The sequence below is a fragment of the Heterodontus francisci genome, chromosome 41 (genome assembly GCF_036365525.1).
Source record: "Heterodontus francisci isolate sHetFra1 chromosome 41, sHetFra1.hap1, whole genome shotgun sequence".
Taxonomy (NCBI): domain Eukaryota; kingdom Metazoa; phylum Chordata; class Chondrichthyes; order Heterodontiformes; family Heterodontidae; genus Heterodontus; species Heterodontus francisci.
This window is the reverse complement of record NC_090411.1, coordinates 12,703,406-12,724,656: the sequence shown is the minus strand read 5'-3', so window position 1 is coordinate 12,724,656 and position 21,251 is coordinate 12,703,406. Positions and strand designations below refer to the sequence as shown.

The 21,251-nt window shown below is 44.8% G+C and overlaps 1 protein-coding gene across 2 annotated transcripts in view; it reads left to right on the top strand.

The window, feature by feature from the left end:
• The first annotated feature begins 1,315 nt into the window (after window positions 1-1,315).
• The window catches only part of LOC137353254 (SUN domain-containing protein 2-like), a 104,766-nt gene continuing 84,830 nt past the window's right edge, over window positions 1,316-21,251 (top strand). The window contains exons 1-4 of one of the 2 annotated variants that reach the window (XM_068019329.1): window positions 1,316-1,517; window positions 9,907-10,074; window positions 19,136-19,359; window positions 20,152-20,313. In XM_068019329.1, the coding sequence (XP_067875430.1) occupies window positions 9,953-10,074; window positions 19,136-19,359; window positions 20,152-20,313 (508 nt within the window). In that variant the 5' untranslated portion in view covers window positions 1,316-1,517; window positions 9,907-9,952. Of the gene's footprint in view, window positions 1,522-9,906; window positions 10,075-19,135; window positions 19,360-20,151; window positions 20,314-21,251 lie in introns of both variants that reach the window. The other variant, XM_068019330.1, reaches the window with a different exon arrangement.

The window sequence follows — 21,251 nt, the reverse complement described above, 5'->3', positions numbered from 1 at the left end:
TTTAAATGAAGGACCCCCCACTCCCCACCCCACTCCCCACCCCCCCCCCCCGGCAACAACTGGCAAGCAACCGGCATGGTTTTCTTTGCTGTGCTTCCCATGTGGCGACAGGGCTGCCCGCCGCTCAGCTAATTGCAACAGCGGCGGGATGAGGCCTTAATTGGGCATTATTGCTGACTTAATGGCTTCAATTCGTGATGGGGCAGGAAGGCCTTTTACAGGCCATTCACAGGCCGTCCTGCCCTGGATTTAATTTCGGCGGAGGCGGGAAGGTGGTGGGGTTTCCATCTGCCACCATCCTACCTGATTACATGCTCTCCCCGCCTCCAATCCCGCCGGAGGGGAAAGCATAAAATTTCCCCCGTGGTGTTGCTCTGTGTCTTGTGGTGTTGCTCTCTGTCTCATAGTGTCATGTTCTGTCTCATGGTGTCTTACGGTGTTGTTCTCTGAACAGTGTTGTGCCCTGTCTCACGGTATCATGTTTTCTCTCACAGTGTCGTGCTCTGTCTCATGTTGTCACTCTGTCTCAGTGTACTCTCTGAAGAGAGTGTCACGCTCTGTCTCAGTATTGTGTTCTGTCTCACGGTGTTGCTTTCTGTCTCATGGTATCGCTCTCTGTTCAGTGCCTAACCATACATTGCTTTAAAATACTCAGCCCATTCGCAGCAGTGCCATCACTTTTCAAATTATTATTGAAAGCAGCTGCCTGATGGATTAGCAAGTTTATCCAGTGGATGACCAAGTCACACAGACCAAGAACATTACAGTTTTGGTTCCCTATCTGTGCTGTTAGAAATCCCCCCGGGGCAGCATTTGTGACAGTAAGTGGTGGAAAAAAATCAGCTTGGATCCCACTCCTCATCACTATCCAGTCACCATCCCGACTCGTGTATTATGAACATTGTGGATGTCAAGTAAGGACAGGATCAGGAGGGCCTGTGATGCCCTCTGCAGTTCAATAACTTGTTGACTCTCACTATCTCGACTTGAATGCGAAGAATACCCACGTGTAAGGATCCACCCTTTCTGTGGAAGTGAGAATCGGTGTCTTTAGGGGGAAGGACCTGAAAACAACGTTGTGACAGGGTAAAAGTGCCTGTTCCTTTAAATCATTCGGGCGTTCTGAACTGCTACTGTAACTGACACAAGGAAGTGAAGCTTTTGAATATAACAGCCAATAAGAGTACTTGCTTTTGATTGAAAACAGGTTGTCCAATAAATACTGCGGAATGATATGACGTTATGCGGGTGGGCCAACCACTGATTTGAGGTTGTGAGGAGGGGGCGCGGCTGAGGGTGTGTTGCAATCTTACTGCTTTAGGGCTGGGTTGGGCGGAGACTCCGGTATCACTGGGATGTGATTGGGATCCGTTATTGCGCCTTATTGAATTTCTGAACCACTCCGCTTGGCTCTTTGATTTAAAATAGAAGATTTTACAGATTAGGAAACGATGAGGAGCCTTTCAGCCTGGGCCCTTCGTTAGCCTTGCCTTGTTTAAAGTATATTTGGCCCTGAGGTAGGTGTGTGGTTATCAGACTGTGCATTTGATGAGATGTCAGCTCGCTGTCAATTTATGTATCTTCTCGCTGCCATGCTAACCCCTGGGCTGTCGGTGTCAGACCATGTGGATAAAAGCATCCACGGGATGATAATTCGTCCAGTATAGAGCCTAGCCACAAGTCATTTTCATAACTTAAAACAGGACAGAAAAATCCTGACACAAATAGTCTGTGCACATGCACCTGAAGCTGTTTCCTGTTTGCTCATCCTGTTTTTGTGTAGATCAGTTAATTTGATTGGTAGAGAAACAGACAGCTGAAGCACAGGCCTTGTCTTAATCGATTCTTGTACCTAAGAAAGGACAAGTCTGTGCATTGTGCTGAGTTTTAACTAGAAACTGCTCCTGAGGATGAGGAATGGGGTGAGCCCCTGAACAGGTGACTGCTCTATTCAGGGTGCTGAGTCCCCTTGGGTGGGAGTTACTGGTTCACTAACTCTTGTTGGGTGCAGGCACTGTGCTAAACCTACATTAGGTATCATTAATATACAGGCATTCTGAGAATCCTGTCAGATCTTGTGGTACAGAATGAAGCAATGGGACGTGTACTTACTGGGCACTTTCCCTCAGTGTTTACTGAAGTGTGAGAAGGAATGATTGTAGGAACTGCTACACTCAGGTATATTAATATTTTTTTTATTTAGAGGTACGGCACTGAAACAGGCCCTTCAGCCCACCGAGTCTGTGCCGACGAACATCCACCCATTTATACTAACCCTGCAGTAATCCCATATTCCCTACCACCTACCTACACTAGGGGCAATTTACAATGGCCAATTTACCTATCAACCTGCAAGGCTTTGGCTGTGGGAGGAAACCGGAGCACCCGGCAGAAACCCACGCAGTCACAGGGAGAACTTGCAAACTCCACACAGGCAGTACCCAGAACTGAACCCGGGTCGCTAGAGTTGTGAGGCTGTGGTGCTAACCACTGTGCTGCCCCAATATTAAAAGGCAAGCTGTATTGAAAGGATTAATGAGGATTTTCTGTTCCCTTCCTGGCAGTTTGGTGGTAGATGTGAGATGAGAAATTGACCAGCTGTTATATAATTGCTGGGACTTCTCCCAGCACTCCACTGGCTTTGATTATGAATCATTAATAGGAATTTCCAGCACAGAAGGAGGTCATTTAGTTGATAGAACCATAGAAAAAGTACAGCACAGAAGGAGGCCATTCAGCCCAGCGTGTCCACGCTGTCCGAATAAACTAGCCACCCAAACTAATCCCACCTTCCAGAACCTGATCCATAGCACTGCAGGTTACAGCACTTCAGGTACATGTCCAGGTACCTTTTAAAAGAATTGAGGGTCTCTGCCTCCACCACCATTCCTGGCAGCGAATTCCAGACACCCAGCACCCTCTACATTAAAAAATTTCCCCTCATGTCCCCTCTAATCCTTCTACTAATCACCTTAAATCCGTGTCCCCTGGTAACTGACCTCCTTGCTAGGGGAAACAGGTCCTTCCTGTCCAATCTATCTAGGCCCTCATAATTTTGTACACCTCAATCAAGTTACCCCTCAGCCTCCTCAGTTCCAGGGAAAACAACCCTAGCCTATCCAATCTTTCCTCATAGCTGCAACCCTCAAGCCCTGGCAACATTCTTGTAAATCTCCTCTGCACTCTCTCCAGAGCAATTATGACCTTTCTGTAACGTGGTAACCAGAATTGCATGCAGTACTCCAGCTGTGGCCTAACCAGCGCTTTATACAGTTCCAGCATCACATCCTTGCTTTTGTACACTGTACCTCGGCCAATAAAGGAAAGCAATCCAAACGCCTTCTTGACCACTCTATCCACCTGTCCTGCAACCTTCAGGGACCTGTGCACATGCACTCCAAGGTCTCTCACTTCTTCTACCCCTCTCAATATCCTCCCGTTTATTGTGTATTCCCTTGCTTTATTTGCCCTCCCCAAATGCAATATCTCACTCTTCTCTGGATTGAATTCCATTTGCTACTTTTCCACCCATTCAACCAAACCATTGATATCATTCTGGAGTCCACGGCTTTCCTCCTCACTATTAACTACACGGCCAATTTTGTGTCATCAAATTTCCGAATCATGCCTCCCACATTTAAGTCCTAATCATTAATATATACCACGAACAACAAGGGACCCAACACTGAGCCCTGTGGAACACCACTGGAAACAGCTTTCCATTCGCAAAAACATCCGTCGACTACTACCCTTTGTTTCCTGTCCCTGAGTCAATTCTGGATCCAACATGCCACCTTCCCCTGTGTCCCATGGCTTTCATTTTACTGACCAGTCTGCCACGTCAAATGCCTTACTAAAATCCATGTAAACCATATCCACTGCATGACCCTCATCAATCCTCCTTGTTACTTCCTCAAAAAACTCAATTAAGTTAGTAAGACATGACCTTCCCCTAACAAATCCACGCTGACTCTCGCTGATTAATCCGTGCCTTTCTAAGTAGCAATTTATCCTATCCCTCAGAATAGATTCTAACAATTTATCCACCACTGAGGTCAGACTGACTGGCCGAGAATTACCTGGCCTATCCCTCGCACCCTTTTTAAACAATGGTACAGCGTTTGCAGACCTCCAATCATCTGGTACCTCGCTTGTATCCAGTGAGGATTTGAAGACGATCCTCAGCGCATCTGCTATTTCCTCCCTGGCTTCCTTTAACAACCTGGGACGCAACTTATCCACTTTCAGGGATATCAGACCCTCAAGAACTTCCTCTTATGCTTATCGTATCTAATATTTTACACTCTTCCTCTTTAACTACAATGTCTGCATCAACCCTTTCCTTTATGAAGACTGAAACAAAAAACTCTGCATCCATGCATAAGTTCCCCTGTACATCTCCGATGGGCCCTACCCTTTCCTTGTCTGAATCATATTTGGCTGGCTTTTTGCTGAAGCAATCCAAGCCTAATACCCGTCCACTTTCTCCCACAGCTTATCAATCCCAAACTAATCTCACTGCCCTGCTCTCTCTTGCCATTGGCTTCTCTGCTCCCATGAAACTGGTCCGAGTATCTCATCTCCTCAAACTATAGTTTTGCATCCCTGGATTCATCCTGTTGAATTTATGCTGAATTCTCTCTCTTGCACTAAAGTGCTTTCTATAATAGGGTGCCTGAAACTGCAGACAGTCTCTAACTATCACCTTGTACATTGCCACAGTCGTGACTTGTGGCCAGAACATTCAAATCTTTCTTAGATACTGGGGTGATGCCAGAAGACTGGAGGATTGAAAATGTTACATCCCTGTTCAAAAAAGGAGAAGGATAAACCCCGCAACTACAGGCCAGTCAGTCTAACAGCAGTGGTGGGCAAATTTTTAGAGACACTAATCAGGGATAAAATTAATTGTTTTCAAAGAGTTGGCACAGGCAACTTTGATCTTGCACATATATCTGGGGGTGTACTGTATCTTTATCGTCAGTCTGTGTGTGTGGGTATGTACTGAATATCGGCTGCATGTAATTTGGTCTTGTCTCTGTCATGTTCCACAGACGCTGTAACCAGTTGGCACCTTTAGTGAGACACAGGCCTTCTGGGAATTAACTAGCTGAGGCAGGGCAGGGTTATTCTACTTAGAATGTACATATGTACTTTTTCTATCCAGGATGCTTCTTGATCTTCCTGCTAGATTCGGCAGTTAAGACTGTTGGAAGTGCCCTCTGTCCCTGTGTATTCCATGGTGATCAGTGAGGTATTGGCTCTGACTAGCTATGTATAGAAATATACAACACAAGAAAGCCATTCAAGCCCATTGTGCCTGTGTCAGCTGTTTGATGGAGATATCCAATTAGTCCCACTCCCCAGCTCTTTCCCAATAGCCCTGTTTTTTTTTATATTCCCTTCAAGTATTTATCCAATTCTGTTTTGAATGTTGAATGCTACTATTGAATCTGCTACTTCCCTTTCAGACAGTGCATTCCAGATCACTATAACTTGCTGTGTTTTTAAAAAAAAATTCCTCATGTGTTCTCTGGTCCATTTGCTGATCACCATAAATCCATGTCCTCTGGTTACCGACCCTTCTGCAATTGGCAACAATTTATCCTTATTTACTCCATTAAAACTGCTCATGATTTTGAACACCTCTATCAAATCTCTGCTTAACCTTCTCTGCTCTGAGCAGAACAAACCAACCTTTTCCAGTCTCTTCACATAACTGAATTCTCTCATCGCTAGTACTATTCTAGTAGATCTCTTCTGCACCTTCTCTAAGAACTTGGCTTCTTTCCTTGGACACAATATTCCAGCAGAGGCCTAACCACTGTTTTATAAGGTTTAGCATAACTTCTTTGCCTTTGCACTCTATTACTGTACGAACAAAGCCAAGGATTTCATCGTATCCTTTTATTTTTCAACAGCCTTCTCAACTTGACCTGTCACCTTCTTCAAAAATTTGTGTATGTGCACTCCTTTTTCAAATTGTACCAAACAATTTATATTGCCTCCTCATTCTGCCTCCCAAAATTAATCACTGTACACATTAAATTTCATCAGCCATGTGACTGCCAGTTTCACCAGTCTGTCTGTTTTCCTGAGGTTTGTCATTAACCTCCTCATTGTTTACTGCATTTTGAATCTCTGCACACTTTGAAATTATACCCTGTATATACCTAAATCGTGTTCATTAATATACACCACTGTATACTTTCCTCCAGTCTGAAAAACAACCTCTCACTAATACTCTGCTTTCTGTTCCTTCGACAATTTTGTATCCATGCTGCCATTGTCCCTTTAATCCCATGGGCTTCAATTTTGCTAACAAATCTATTATGTGGTACTTAGTTAAAAGCCTTTTTGAAAATCTTTTTTTATTCTTTCATGGGATGTGGGCATTGCTGGCAAGGCCAGGATTTGTGGCCCATCCCTAATTACTCTTGAGAAGGCAGTGGTGAGTTGCCTTCTTGAATTGCAACAGTCCATCTGGTGCGGGTACACCCACAGTGCAGTTAGGGAGGGAGTTCCAGGATTTTGATCCAGTGACAGTGAAAGAATGGTGATATATTTCCAAGTCAGGATGGTGTGCGATTTGGAGGGGAACTGGCAGGTGATGGTGTTCCCACGTGTCTGCTGATTTTGTCATTCTAGGGGGAAGAGGTCGTGGATTTGGAAGGTGCTGTCGAAGGAAGCGTGGCGAGTTGCTGCAGTGCATCTTGTAGATGGTACACACTGCTCTACTGCGCATCGGTGGTGGAGGGAGTGAATGTTTAAGGTGGTGGATATGGTGTCGACCATATGTTTTGTTCTGGATGGTGTTGAGCTTCCTGAGTGGTGTTGGGGCTGCACTCATCCAGGCAAGTGAAGAGCATTCCATCATGCTCCTGACCTGTGCCTTGTAGACGGTGGACAGCCTTTGGGGAGTCAGGAGGTGGGTTACTTGTCACAGAATTCCCTGCTTTTGACCTGCTCTTGTAGCCACAATATTTATATGGCTGCTCCAGTTTAGTTGCTGGTCAATGGTAACCCCCTGGATGTTGTTATTGGGGGATCTGGCGATGGTGATGCCATTGAATGTCGAGGGGAGATGGTTAGATTTTCTCTTATTGGAGATGGTCATTGCCTGGCACTTGTGTGGCGCGAATGTTATTTGCCTCTTATCAACCCAAGCCTGAATGTTGTCAATATATACAATACGTCTGCATTAACCTGTTATCTCTGTTACTTCATCAAGAACTTAATCAAGATAGTCAAACACGATTTGCATTTAACAGATTCGTGCTGACTTTGATTTATTAGTCCATACTTCTCCAAATGACAATTAATTTTGCCCCGAATTATTGTCTTTAAAAATTTCCTCACCACTGATGTGCCTGTAGATGCTGGCATGTAGATGAATTATCCCATTTCCTGTTTTTTTTTAAACGGGGTGTTACATTTGCATTCCTCCAGTTTTCTGGTACCTATTGAAGGAGGAAAATTGTGGCAAGAGCCTCTGAATTTTCCACCCTTACATCTCTCGTTAACCTAGGATGCATCGCATCCAGACAGGGTAACTTTTCTACTTCGAAAGCTGCCAACCAGGGTGATAGTGACGCTATGTGTTTGGGGTTCTGATTTATCACATACTGCGTGTAGTCTAACATTGAGGAGAGCTGCAGCTGCCATTCAGCATGGTTCTTGCTGCACCTTCCTTGCTCTTTATTTTGCATTCCTCCCTGAGTGGCTGTCTGAGTGACTCTCAGGTTCTGTCACATCTGTCTATAACAGAGACTCCAGGAAGTGTCTGGGAAAAACTCACTAATATGACATTGCATTTGCTGTTCTCTGCCACTGTATGTGTAACACTGCCCGTGACCCTACTGGTCCGCTGGGTGCGTGACAGTATGCACACAAGCTACCGGCCCACTGGATGTGTGTAATGGTGCACATAACTTACTGATCCACTGGATGTTTGACACTGTGCACGGAACCTGCTGACCCACTGGTGATATGTGCGTGCAGATACACCAATTGACCCACTTTCATGACTGATGTCTTGTTGTTTGTAGGTGCCGGCCATTCATACTATAAGCGATGTGTTCTTCATAATGGCCCAAAAGCAATGTGTTTGACTCTGTGCAGAGCTGTTAGTGATTCAGGGAGGCATTGGGAGTGAATAGGAAGCGTTTTGGTGGAGTGGCATTCTCTAAAATGAGTAGTCTTTTTCTTGGTGTGAATTCTCAGTGTGAATAGCAAAGCTTGTATGTAGTTTTGTAAGTTGTCACATAGCCTGTCATCTGTGCTCTCTGAGATCTTATCTGCCGCTGTCACCAGCTTGGTCCAACCTCAGACTCAGTGTAACTGATGACAGTGGGCAGGCTAACACCCTGCAATGTAACAGAATGTTTGAGATAGAGCTTATAATGGTCTAACAGGGATCTCTGGCAAGGCCACACTTGGGAACATTGGGAGATTTTCTATTTCATTAAAATGAATGGATTATGGTTTTGGAGTTCCAGAATTTTCAAAAAGTGGAAGATCTAGCCTGTTTTTTAGTTCTGGAAATCCAGCTATCAAAAGAATATCACAAGAATATTAACACCTTCTACAGGGGCTTTAAATTATGACACTCAGAAATGTGCTGTTTCAGTTTGAGAAAATCAGATTGAGAGGATTGATTCAGACTTTAAAATATTCAGGGGAAAGGACAGTGTCAATTCAAGTATTAAAGCAGAATACGGAATTATACAGTTAAAGGAATTTATTCCCAACAGGGTGTATGGAGCAGGCACATAGCTCAAAATGTTCACTTTAGGTCATTTGCGTAGGTTTATATTATTATTAAAAAAAGAACTGGATGGATTACTGGTTAGTATACAGAGAAGTGGACTGGGATTGAAGGTTAGGGTCAGTACTGAGAGAGAGGGACCGGGACTGTGTGTGTGGAATTTGGTGGTCCTGAGATGCTGGGACATGAACAATGTCATTTGAAGGAAGGGAGCTGATCAGTAGTAGGAACCATAGGGCCCATTGAGCAGAGTCTCTCTGCACTCTAGTGATCTAATGCTGACCAGGAACAATTTTCCAGCTTGCATGAAGTTTCAGGTATTCTATACTTGAGAGGGAATTTGCATATTGGAGAGAGTTTAGAGAAGAGCAACAAGAATATATCTTGGACTTGATCAGGTAAGGTTCTGTAATACTTCAAGTAAATCATTCAACAGATATGAATGAAGTGGGGTGACGCCACTGACAGCATAGACTGACAGATTCCCTGGAAGGAACAGCTTCACATTTCAGATGGACTTTACTCATTCCATGTATTGTGTTCTTTGTAGTGTGTAGCATTGATCACTGCTCATTACCCTCATGCCCAGTGTGTACACAGAGTGTTTCCAGCAGCTGCTAGTGGTGCAGACAGTGCTTTCTATGATGCAATGATAGTTCCTGTAGTTCTGACATTCTGGTTTTCTTCTTTTCTGTCTGTATTGCTCAACCTGCACAACATGGTTGGAGGAGTGAAAGGAAACACTGGCGACAGTCACTCCGAGGCCGGGAGAGTTAAATGCTGAATGATGAGCTGCTCTGTAATTGGGATTTAATGTGAATCATTCCATTTTCAACAGCGCCTATGTGTTTGTCAAAATGCTGCTGAGACATGGCTGAAACTCGGAGTGCCATGTGCAGTACAGCGGTAGGCGTCTGGTCACATATGCAACTGTCACTCCTGTACCCCAGTATTGTATAGTGACAGACCTGAACCCGTGTTGTACAGTGACCTGTAATCACCAATAATGCAGCTCACTTTGTATTTACAGTGACAGACCTAGACATGGGATATTAACCAGTCCCGATACATCTCATGTTTATTGTCTCTCTAGCTGGACATGTGGGTGTTAATAGATTCTGTTTCTCTTTTGATTTTAGTTCGATTTATTGTTCCTTGGTGTGAGAGTATCAGAACCCATTGAGGATGTCGCGGCGTAGTACACGTCTTGCAACAAGTGGTTATTATCAAGATGATGATGATGCCTCAAGCAGCAGCGGTGGGTCTGTTACCGGGAGTGTTGTGTCTTACAAGGAGAGTCCGGTCAGGTGGGTCCCACAGTCTCTTAAAGCTGTGCACGCTTAATAACTCCAGAGGAAACAAGTGTTTCCAGCAACTGTATCTGCTGCCCAATCATTGTTGCTCAACTCCTCCCTTTCCCCTGTCTCTGATAAAGATAGAGTGAAACTAAAATGAAAACTTCAACAATCTCTTGTCTTGTCATCTCTGATCACTGCTTTATAATTAGCTTGTACTGAAGAGATTTAATAATGAACTAATGAATCCCATGTTCCTCAGCGAGGGTATAGCAGCTGAGATCACACAGCCCCTGGAGTTGATATGTACAGCAGCTGTTACTGCGAGCAGCAGGCGGTTTTCAGCTTATTGAGGAGGTAGGGGCAGCTCTTATTCCAGAACCCACAGATGGAACACGCACCCATGGTGCTGTCGGCACACTTTGAATCTCTGGCGTCTCTGTGACCATGATAATGAAGTGGCTGCACAGCTCCCTGTGCAAGACACTGAATAAAATTAGGGAGCAGACAAGGCTCATGTCACTGGCAATGAGTGACAGGTTAGATTGAGGAAGCCTTACCAAACGGGATATGTGGAATTGAGCTTCAAGTTCGTTTTTTTTTGTTTCCCTCAGGATGTGGCTGTATTTATTCCCCATTCCTATTTGTCCTGAGAAAGTGGTAGTCTCCTTGACTATTGCAATCCATGCTTTCAAAATGCTGTTAGGGAGGGAGTTCCAGGTTTCTGACCCAGCAACAGTGAAGAAATGGTGATTACATGTCCATGTCAGAATGGTGTTTGACTTGGAGGAGGTGGTGTTCCCATGATATTGCTGCTCTTGACTTTAGAGCCATAGCGAATAATAGAAAATTAATGACACAGAAAGTGGCCGAATAGCCACTTGTGTCTGTACTGGTCGACAAAGAGCTACACAGCCTAATCCTACCTTCCTGCACTTGGTCCATAGCCCTGCAGGTTATGGCTCTTCAGGTAGACATCCAAGTACTTATTAAATGTGGTGAGAGTTTCTGCATTTGCCGTCCTTTCAGACTGTATGTTGCAGGTCCCTACAGCTCTCTGGGTGAAAAATGTTTCCCTCATCTCCCCTTTAATCCTTCTACCAATTTAAATCTATGACCCCTGGTTTTTTGACCCCTCTGCTAAAGTAAATAGGTCACCTTTATTTACACTGTCTAGGCCCTTTGTAACTTTATAGACCTCAATTAAGTCACCCCCTCAGCCTTCTCTGTTCCAAGGAAAACAAACCTAGCCTATCCAATCTTCCCTCATAGTTTAAAATTTTCCAGTCTTGGCAATGTCATCATAAATCTCCTCTGCACCCTCTCCAGTGCAATTCATTTTTCCTGTAATGTGGTGACCAGTACTCCAGCTGTGTTCTAACTAGTGTTGTATACAGTCCTAGTATAATCTCCCTGCTCTTCTGTTTTATGTCTCGGCTAATAAAGGAAAGCATGCCATATGCCACCTTGTCCTGCTACCTTTAAGGATCTGTGGACATACACTCCAGTGTCCGTCTGCTCCTCCACACTACACTATATCCTCTCATTTATTGTATATTCCCTCGTCTTGTTGCATCTCCCAAAATGCATTATCATACGCTTCTCCAAATTGAATTCTATTTTCTACTTTTCTGTCCAATTGACCAGACTATATCTTCCTTTCCTCCTCACTGTCAACCATATAGCCATTTTTTGTATCATCTTTTATTTTATTCATTCATGGGATGTGGGCGTCGCTGGCCAGGCCAGCATTTATTACCCATCCCTAATTGCCCTTGAGAAGGTGGTGGTGAGCTGCCTTCTTGAACCGCTGCAGTCTATGTGGGGAAGGTACACCCACAGAGCTACACAGAGCAAACTTCTTTATCATACCCCCTTCATTTAAGTCTAAATCATTAATATAAACTACAAAAAGCAAGGGACTGATAACTGTGCCCTCCAGAACTCCACTAGTAATAGGTATCCAGTCACAAAGATACCAGTCAACCATTACTCTTTGCTTCCTGCCAGTGGGCCAATTTTCGATCCAATTTGCCATTCTCTGTTGGATCCAGAGGGGTTTTACTTTGTTGACTAGCCTGCCATGTGGGACCTTATCAAAAGCCTTCCTAAAATCCATGTAGAGCACATCAACCCTAATTGTCACCACTTCAAAAAATTCAATCAGGTTAGTCAGACATGACCTTCCTTTAACAAATCCATGCTGACTTTCCTTGATTAATCTATGCCTTTCTAAATGAAGGTTTATACTATCCCTTAGAATTGATTCCAATAATTTTCCCACAACCGAAGGGAAGCTAACTGACCTATAATTACTTGCTTGTCCTGTCCTCCTTTTAAAGCAACGGTCCTCTGACACCACTTCTGTAGCCAGAAAGGATTGAAATATGATGTTCAGAGTCTCCACAATTTTCTCCCTCCGTTCTCCTAACAACCTGGTTTATATTTCATCCGGGCCTGGTGATTTATCTACTTTAATATTTCCTCTCTTACAATGTTTATCCCATCTAATATTTCACCCTCTTCCTCCTTAACTATGACATCATCATTGGTCCTTTCCTTTGTGAAGTCAACCGCAAAGTATTCGTTAAGAACCATATCCTCACCCTTCACACACAGGTTACCTTTTTGGTCCCGAATAGGCCCTACTCTTTCCCTAGTTATCCTCTTGTTCTTTATGTACTTATAAGACATCTTTGAATTTTCCTAGATTTTTACTTGCCAGTAGTTTTTCATTCCCTCTCTTTGCTTTCCTAATTTCCCTTTTAATTTCACCCCTGCGATTTATGTACTCTTCCAGGCTTTCGGCAGTATTTTGGTGCCTGACATAAGCTTTCCTTTTTTTGCCTTGTCTTACACCCTCTATGCACCTTGTCACTAGATTTTGCTGTCTCACCCTTTTTTTCTTTGACAGAACATGTTTACCCTGAACCCCTTGAATCTCCTTCTTGAATTGCTCTGACACTGATTTATCTTCAAGTAGCTGTTTCTAGTCCACTTTTGCTAAATTGCTTCTCAGCCTAATAAAATTGGCCTTCCAACAATTTAGAACCTTCATTCCCATTTTATATTTGTCCTTTTCCATAATTATGCTTAATCTAATTGAATTATGATCATCACCATACAAATGCTCTCCTACTGATACTCCTTCCATCTGCATTGTTTCATTTTGTAAAACTAAATCCAGAGTTGCCTCCCTCATGTTGGGCTTGCCGCATACTGGATAAAAAAGTTCTCCTGAATCTAGTATAGGAATTCTGTGCTCTCTGTGCCTTTTTACACTAATTGTATCCCGGTTAATATTCGGGTAGTTGAAATTCCCCCACTATTACTCCCTTAACGTATTTGCATTTGTCAGAAATTTGCCTGCAAATTTTCTCTTCTATTTCTCTTGGACTGTTCGATGGTCTATAGTACACTCTCAGCAGTGTGATTGCCCCTTGTTTTATTCCTTAGTTCAACACATATAGCCTCATTTGATGATCCCTCTAACATATATATCTTTCCTTCTCACCGCTGTAATATTTTTAAAACAATATTGCCGCCCCTCTTTTTAAAAAAAAATCCCATTTCTATTTTGTTTGTAAACCCTGTAACCAGGAACGTTAAGCTGCCGTTCCTGCCCCTCTCTGAACCATGTTTCAGTAATAACTAAAAAATCATACTTCCATGTGTTAATCAGTGCCCTCAGCTCATCTGCCTTATTCACTACACTCATTGCATTTAGGTTTATATCATTAAGCACAACTGGACTCTTTTTTTTTGTCTATTTTCCAACTTTTCTTGCTCTGTCTTCCAAACTCTCTCGCTAGTTTTCCACCTTCCATTTCCAGCTGTTTTTCTCCCTTCTGAATCTTAACTTCCCATCCCCCACAAAGCTAGTTTAAACCCTCCCCAACAGCACTAGCAAACCTGCCCACGTGGATATTGGTCCCGGCCCTGTTGAGGTGCAGCCCTTACTGTGTGGTCCCCAGAACTGGTCCCAATACCCCAACAATCTAAAGCCCTCCCTCCTGCACCATCTCTCCAGCCACACATTCATCTGCTCTATCCTCCTGTTTCTGTACTCACTTGCATGTGGCACCGTGAATAATCCTGAAATTATTACCTTTGAGGCCTGCTTCCTAATCTCTTTCCCAACTCCTTAAAAATCTGCCTGCAGAACCTGAACTCTTTTTCTACTTATGTTGTTGGTACCGATGTGAACCATGACCTCTGGCTGTAAATCCCCCCCTCCTCCCGAATGTTTTACAGCCGCATGTTGATATCCTTAGCCTCCCTGGTGCCGGGGTAACATACCATTCTGGAAGTATATCTGCTACCACAGAAAGGCCTATCTGCTCTCCTAACTATGGAATCCCCTATAACTATTGCTCCCTTCACCTTTCTCCTCGCTTTCCATACAGCTGAGCCATCCATGGTGCTATTGTCTTGGCTCTGGATACACTGCCCAGAGGAACCTTCTGAATACAGATGCTCTCAAGGGTCTCCTGAACTATCTGCCTGCTCTTTTTTTGTCTGTCTGGCAGGAACCCAAGTCCCTGTCTGTCTGCACTCTCTTAAAGCTGTGGAGGTGACCATGAAACACTCCTCTTTGTGAATGGGCCACCATAACGTCTGCTGTTGCCCGAGTTCCAAAACCCAGAGCTCAAGCTTCTTCAGCTGATTACCACGTACTGCCCTCCCTCAGCTGATGAGTCAGTACTCCTCCTCCATGTTGAACAGCACTTGGAGGAAGCACTGAGGGTGGCAAGGGCACAGAATGTACTCTGGGTGGGGGACTGCAATGTCCATCACCAAGAGTGGCTCGGTAACACCACTACTGACCGAGCTGGCCGGTTCCTAAAGGGCATAGCTGCTAGACTGGGTATGCGGCAGGTGGTGAGGGAACCAACAAGAGGGGAAAACATACTTTACTTCGTCCTCACCAGTCTGCCTGCTGCAGATGCATCTGTCCAACGCAGTATTGGTAGGAGTGACCACTGCACAGTCGTGGAGACAAAGTCCCACCTTCACATTGAGGATACCCTCCTTCGTGTTGTGTGGCACTACCACCGTGCTAAATGGGGTAGATTTAGAACAGATCTAGCAATGCAAAACTGGGCATCCATGAGGCGCTGTGGGTCATCAGCAGCAGCAGAATTGTACTCAACCACATTCCAACCACAGATGGGCGGCACAGTGGCACAGTGGTTAGCACCGCAGCCTCACAGCTCCAGGGACCCGGGTTCAATTCCGGCTACTGCCTGTGTGGAGTTTGCAAGTTCTCCCTGTGTCTGCGTGGGTTTTCTCCGGGTGCTCCGGTTTCCTCCCACAAGCCAAAAGACTTGCAGGTTGATAGGTAAATTGGCCATTATAAATTGTCACTAGTATAGGTAGGTGGTAGGGAAATATAGGGACAGGTAGGGATGTTTGGTAGGAATATGGGATTAGTGTAGGATTAGTATAAATGGGTGGTTGATGTTCGGCACAGACTCGGTGGGCCGAAGGGCCTGTTTCAGTGCTGTATCTCTAATCTAATCTGTAACCTGATGGCCTGGCATATCCCCCACTCTACCATTACCATCAAGCCAGGAGACCAACCCTGGCTCAATGAAGAGTGCAGGAGGGCATGCCAGGAGCAGCACCAGGCATACCTCAAAAAGAGGTGTCAACCTGGTGAAGCTACAACACAGGACTATGCGATAGACAGAGCTAAGCGATCCCATAACCAAAGGATCAGATCTAAGCTCTGCAGTCCTGCCACATCCAGTCTTGAATGGTGGTGGACAATTAAACAACTAACTGGAGGAGATGGCTCCACAAATATCCCCATCCTCAATGATGGGGGGAGCCCAGCACATCAGTGCGAAAGATGAGGCTGAAGCATTTGCAACAATCTTCAGCCAGAAGTGCCGAGTTGATGATTCATCTCGGCCTCCTGCTGAAGTCCCCAGCATCACAGATGCCAGACTTCAGCCAATTCGATTCACTCCGTATGATATCAAGAAACGACTGCAGGCACTGGATACTGCAAAGGCAATGGGCCTACCGGTGCTCCAAAACTTGCTGCGCCCCTAGTCAAACTGTTGCAGTACAGCTACAACACTGGCATCTATCCTGCAATGTGGAAAATTGCCTAGGTATGTCCTGTACACAAAAAGCTGGACAAGCCCAACCCGGCCAATTACCGCCCATCAGCCTACTCTCAATCATCAGTAAAGTGGTGGAAGGTGTCATCAACAGTGCCATCAAGCAGCACTTGCTTAGCAATAACCTGCTCAGTGACGCTCAGTTTGGGTTCCGCCAGGGCCACTCAGCTCCTGACCTCATTACAGCCTTGGTTCAAACATGGACAAAAGAGGTGAACCCGAGGTGAGGTGAGAGTGATTACCCTTGACATCAAGGCAGCATTTGACCGAGTATGGCATTAAGGAGCCCTAGAAAAACTCAGGTCAATGGAAATTGGGGAAAACCCTCCGCTGGTTGGAGTCATACCTAGCGCAAAGGAAGATGGTTGTGGTTGTTGGAGGTCAATCATCTGAGCTCCAGGACATCACTGCAGGAGTTTTTCAGGGTAGTGTCCTAGGCCCAACCATCTTCAGCTGCTTCATCAATGACCTTTCTTCAATCATAAGTGGGGATGTTTGCTGATGATTGCATAATGTTCAGCATTGTGACCATTGGTGACTGCTCAGATGCTGAAGCAGTCCGTGTAGAAATGCAGCAAGACCTGGACAATATCCAGGCTTGGGCTGATGTGTGGCACGAATGTTACCTGCCACTTAAGTGTCAGGCAATGACCATCTCCAACAAGAGAGAATCTAACCATCTCCCCTCGACATTCATTGGCATTACCATCGCTGAATTACCCACTATTCCCATCCTAGGGGCTACCATTGACCAGAAACTGAACTGGAGGAGGCATATAAATACCGTGGCTACAGGAGCAGGTCGGAAGCTAGGAATCCTGTGGCGAGTGACTCACCTCCTGACTCCCCAAAGCCTGTCTACCATCTACAAGGCACAAGTCAGCAGTGTGATGGAATACTCTCCACTTGCCTGGATGGGTGCAGCTCCAACAATACACAAGAAGCTCAACACCATCCAGGACAAAGCAGCCCCCTTGATTGGCACCCCATCTACAAACATTCACTCCCTCCACCACCGATGCACAGTGGCAGCAGTGTGTACCATCTACAAGATGCACTGCAGCAATGCACCAAGGCTCCTTAGACAGCACCTTCCAAACTCGCGACCTCTACCAACTGGAAGGACAAGGGCAGCAAATGCATGGGAACACCACCACCTGCAAGTTCCCCTCCAAGTCACACACCATCCTGACTTGGAACTGTCTTGCCGTTCCTTTACTGTCATTGGGTCAAAATCCTGGAATTCCCTTCCTAACAGCATTGTGGGTGTACCTACCCCACATGGACTGTAGCGGTTCAAGAAGGCAGCTCACTACCACCTTCTCAAGGGCAGTTAGGGGTGGGCAGTAAATGCTGGCCTGGCCAGCGACGTCCACATCCCATGAATGAATAAAAAGAAAGTTAACAACACTTCCTCCCTCTATGGTTATCTGGGACATGGGAAGTGTTCTGGAGTTCCCATCTGGCACAGGATGCACATTCCACAGGACTGAGATGTCCTGCCATACCTCTGTTTATTCGACTAACTCGCTTAAATATAATCAAAATACTCTTTATGAATGTACTTACTGTTTAATTTGCTGTCCATGTTCCTCGGGTATAGTTGGGTTGCTCAGTTGTCTATTTATAGTCTTTAATCTATCAACGAACATACGAATTAGGAGCAGATGTGCGCCATTCGGCCCCTCGTACCTGTCCGTCATTCAGTAAGATCAAGGCTGATCTGTTGGGTCTCGAATTCCACACTCCCATCTACCCCTGATAACCTTTGATTGCCTTGCATAACAAAAATCTATCTACCTCCACCTTAAAAATAGTAGTGACCCCACCTCTACCACCTTCTGAGGCAGAGAGTTCCAAAGTCGCACAATCCTTACAGAAAAAAATTTCTCCTCGTCTCTGTCCTTAAAGGGCACCCCTAATTTTAAAACAGTGCCCCCTAGATCTGGACTCCCCTGCAAGAGGAAACATCCTTTCCACATCCACCTTGTCAAGACCATTCAGGATCTTATATACTTCAATCCCCTCACTCTTCTAAACTCCAGTGAAAATAAGCCCAGTCTGTCCAACCTTTCCTCATAAGACAACCCGCTCATTCCAGGTATCAGTCGAGTAACTTTCAAGCTATCTTAGATATCTGCTTTTTATCACTGGAAGGTAATTCAGATTAAATTCCTAACTTTGGAGAGAGGAAAACTAAGCTGCAATACTAACCAACCAACTTACAGCTTTCCTGTGATGTCACACTTCGTGCCTTTTTTTCTCACTTCTTCAAACTGTTGTTGATAGTGGTCACAGGGGAAGGAGGTGTTGTTAAAAGTAACCTTGGCGAGTTCTATGATGCATTGTGTAAATAGTGCATGCTGCTGCTGCGATGTGGGGGTGGTGTCTGTTGGAGATATCATATCCAGTTGCAGGGACCCCAGTAAATGCTCCTCCTCCACATATCCCCCAGTATTGAAGTCAAGACCTACACCAACTCCATCTCACTCTGTCCCAGGAACTCAAAACTGGAACTTATTACCTTCCTCAGTCTACCTTCCTCCTACACCCTTCAAACATTAAAACCCAAGCTTGGTAGCACAACAGTCAATCCTGGTGGTGCCCTCATTGAAGGGCTTAGTCCTTATTCCTGGATTGATTAATTTAAGAGGCCATTTGAGTGCAGTATTTGAAGCAGGAAGCACTCTGGGTTTCTAAGCCGGCATTTCTCCACCAAAGGCAGAATTACAGGGCATTCTTTTTTTTAAGTTGTTTGTGGGATCTTGCTGTGCACAGAAAATGGCTGCTATATTTACCTTCATATCAAACACAGTGCACTTCAGAATTGTGTGTACATTTCCAAGAGAAATTTCTAGGCATTCTATAAATGTAAGTCTTATTTCCCAAAAGTCCAGATGCTGTCTCCACCCTGACTTAATGAAACTTTATTTATCGTTTAGGATATTCAAGAAAAAACCGTTGGCTAAACGCTCAGGGCCCACGCCACGCAGTACGCCTGTGCCCAGCATGAAACGCTCAACATCCAACAGCTCCGTGAATAGCCAATGCAGCCTCACCAGTCACATCAGCAGTGCCTCCATGCTGACCTCCTCGCTGGGTCAACAGATGAGCAATGATTCCTACTGGCAGGAGCCTGAACCAGAGCCTGAGCCTGAGCCCATCGGTAGGTATCCTGAGGCGGATATTGGTTCTTCAGAACTCCTTGTTCCAGGCACTAGTAACTGAGGGTAGGGAAGGAGTAATTTGCTGCTGTCTGTTTTGTATAATCACTCCTGCATCATGGGAAACTGTATGGCAGCTTTAACACTGGGATCAGTGCTCAGCTACAATTCTTGAACTATAAATTCTATAAAATTTGACTCTGAGAACCATAGAATTACCTCCTGATATGCTGTATCATTCAGCTCATCATTCCTGTGCTGATTCTTGGATTAATCCCACTTCCCTGATCTTTGTCCACAGCCCTACTAATTTTTCCCCAGCCTTCATTTTTATGCATTCTATTAAATTTCCCTTTAACCTTATGTGCTGTAAGGAGGCTCATATTTGGCCTTTCGCCTTTGGCTTCTAAATCTGACTTTGAAGTTCTTAACATTCTTCCATGATCACTTGTGTTTAAGACCACACTTGCCCCATGATGGACCATGACGTATGATTTTACAGAGCATTCCCCAGTGGTGTGTGGGAAAAGAGGTGGGTGGAAGGCAGTGTGGTGTCACTGAAAGGTAATGCCCAGGCTGTGAATGTGTAGAAATCAGCTGGTAGTACTATTTTAAATATTGGGGTCAATTTGAACCTAACCTGCTGGATGGGAAAACAAGTGGATTAGGGTCTGACTTCTGATGAATGACTCTGCTGTAATGACCGGAATGGGGGAGAGATTATGATCTCTGTTGTAATGATTTCCCATTTACTGTTTAATAGAATGATTTTTAATCTGTAATATGACTAACAGGTGGTGGCCCACATGGTCTCGAGGACAATTATGGGAGGCTGTCCGGAACGGTAAGGAGAGCAAATAGCTACAAGAGCAGTATTCTGTCAGCAGCAGCACCAATTTCCTCTGATATCTACACATCTTCCACATCGGGATACTCCTCCGAAGATGAGCAGCTGGGTAAATGGAGTGTTCAACATCTCTCCCATGACCCCCCACCCTGCAAAAAAGCAACCACTACATTCCAGTGCTGAACTTTAGAAGTCGAACCATCTTGGTGGGGTAGCAGTGAATGGACTCAATGCTGATATAGGTCGGGGTTGGTGGGGGTGGCTATGAATGGATACAACCTGCGGTTGTTGGGGAGCTGTGAATGGACTCTGTGCTGATACAGGGTGGGGTTGGGGGCTGTGAATGGACTGATACAGGGTGGGGATGGCGGGGAGGTGCTGTGAATGAACTCGATGTTGATATAGAGTGGGAATGTGAGGGGCTGTGAATGTGTGAGTAGGGAGGAGGTGCTGTGAATGTACTCAGCAGAAGGGTGGAGGATATGAATAATCATGTCTTTGATGCTGGATTATAGATTGTAAGGAGCAGTTGTGTTATTTCAGACAGCTAATCTTAGTGACCCTGTTACTAAACACAGCACTGCTGGCTGTGAGCTCACAGAAAGATAATCCCACTGCTTTCTGTAATTTAAATAATATTTACACCTAACTCGTTTGGCCTTAACTGAAGTATTGTCCAATTCTAGGCACCACACCTTAGGAAGGATGTGAAGATATTAGAGAGGGTGCAGAAAAGATTGCTAGAATGAAGTCTCTCATCCCTGGAACCAGTTACATGGATAGATTGGAGAAGCTGGGGTTGTTCTCAGAGAAGAGAAGGTTGGGAGGAAATTTGAAAGAAGTGATCAAAATCACAAGGGATCTAGACAGAGTAGATAGCGAGAGGTTGTCGCCATTGGCGGAAAGGTCATGATCCCTTCACCAGAGGGAATAGTTTCTTTAATCTACTGTATCAAAACCTCTCATCTTGTGTGAGTCTATAAATTAAGTATAAGGTAACTGAACATTTTGAAAATTTTCAGCTGACCAAAGACAGCCAGCATAGAT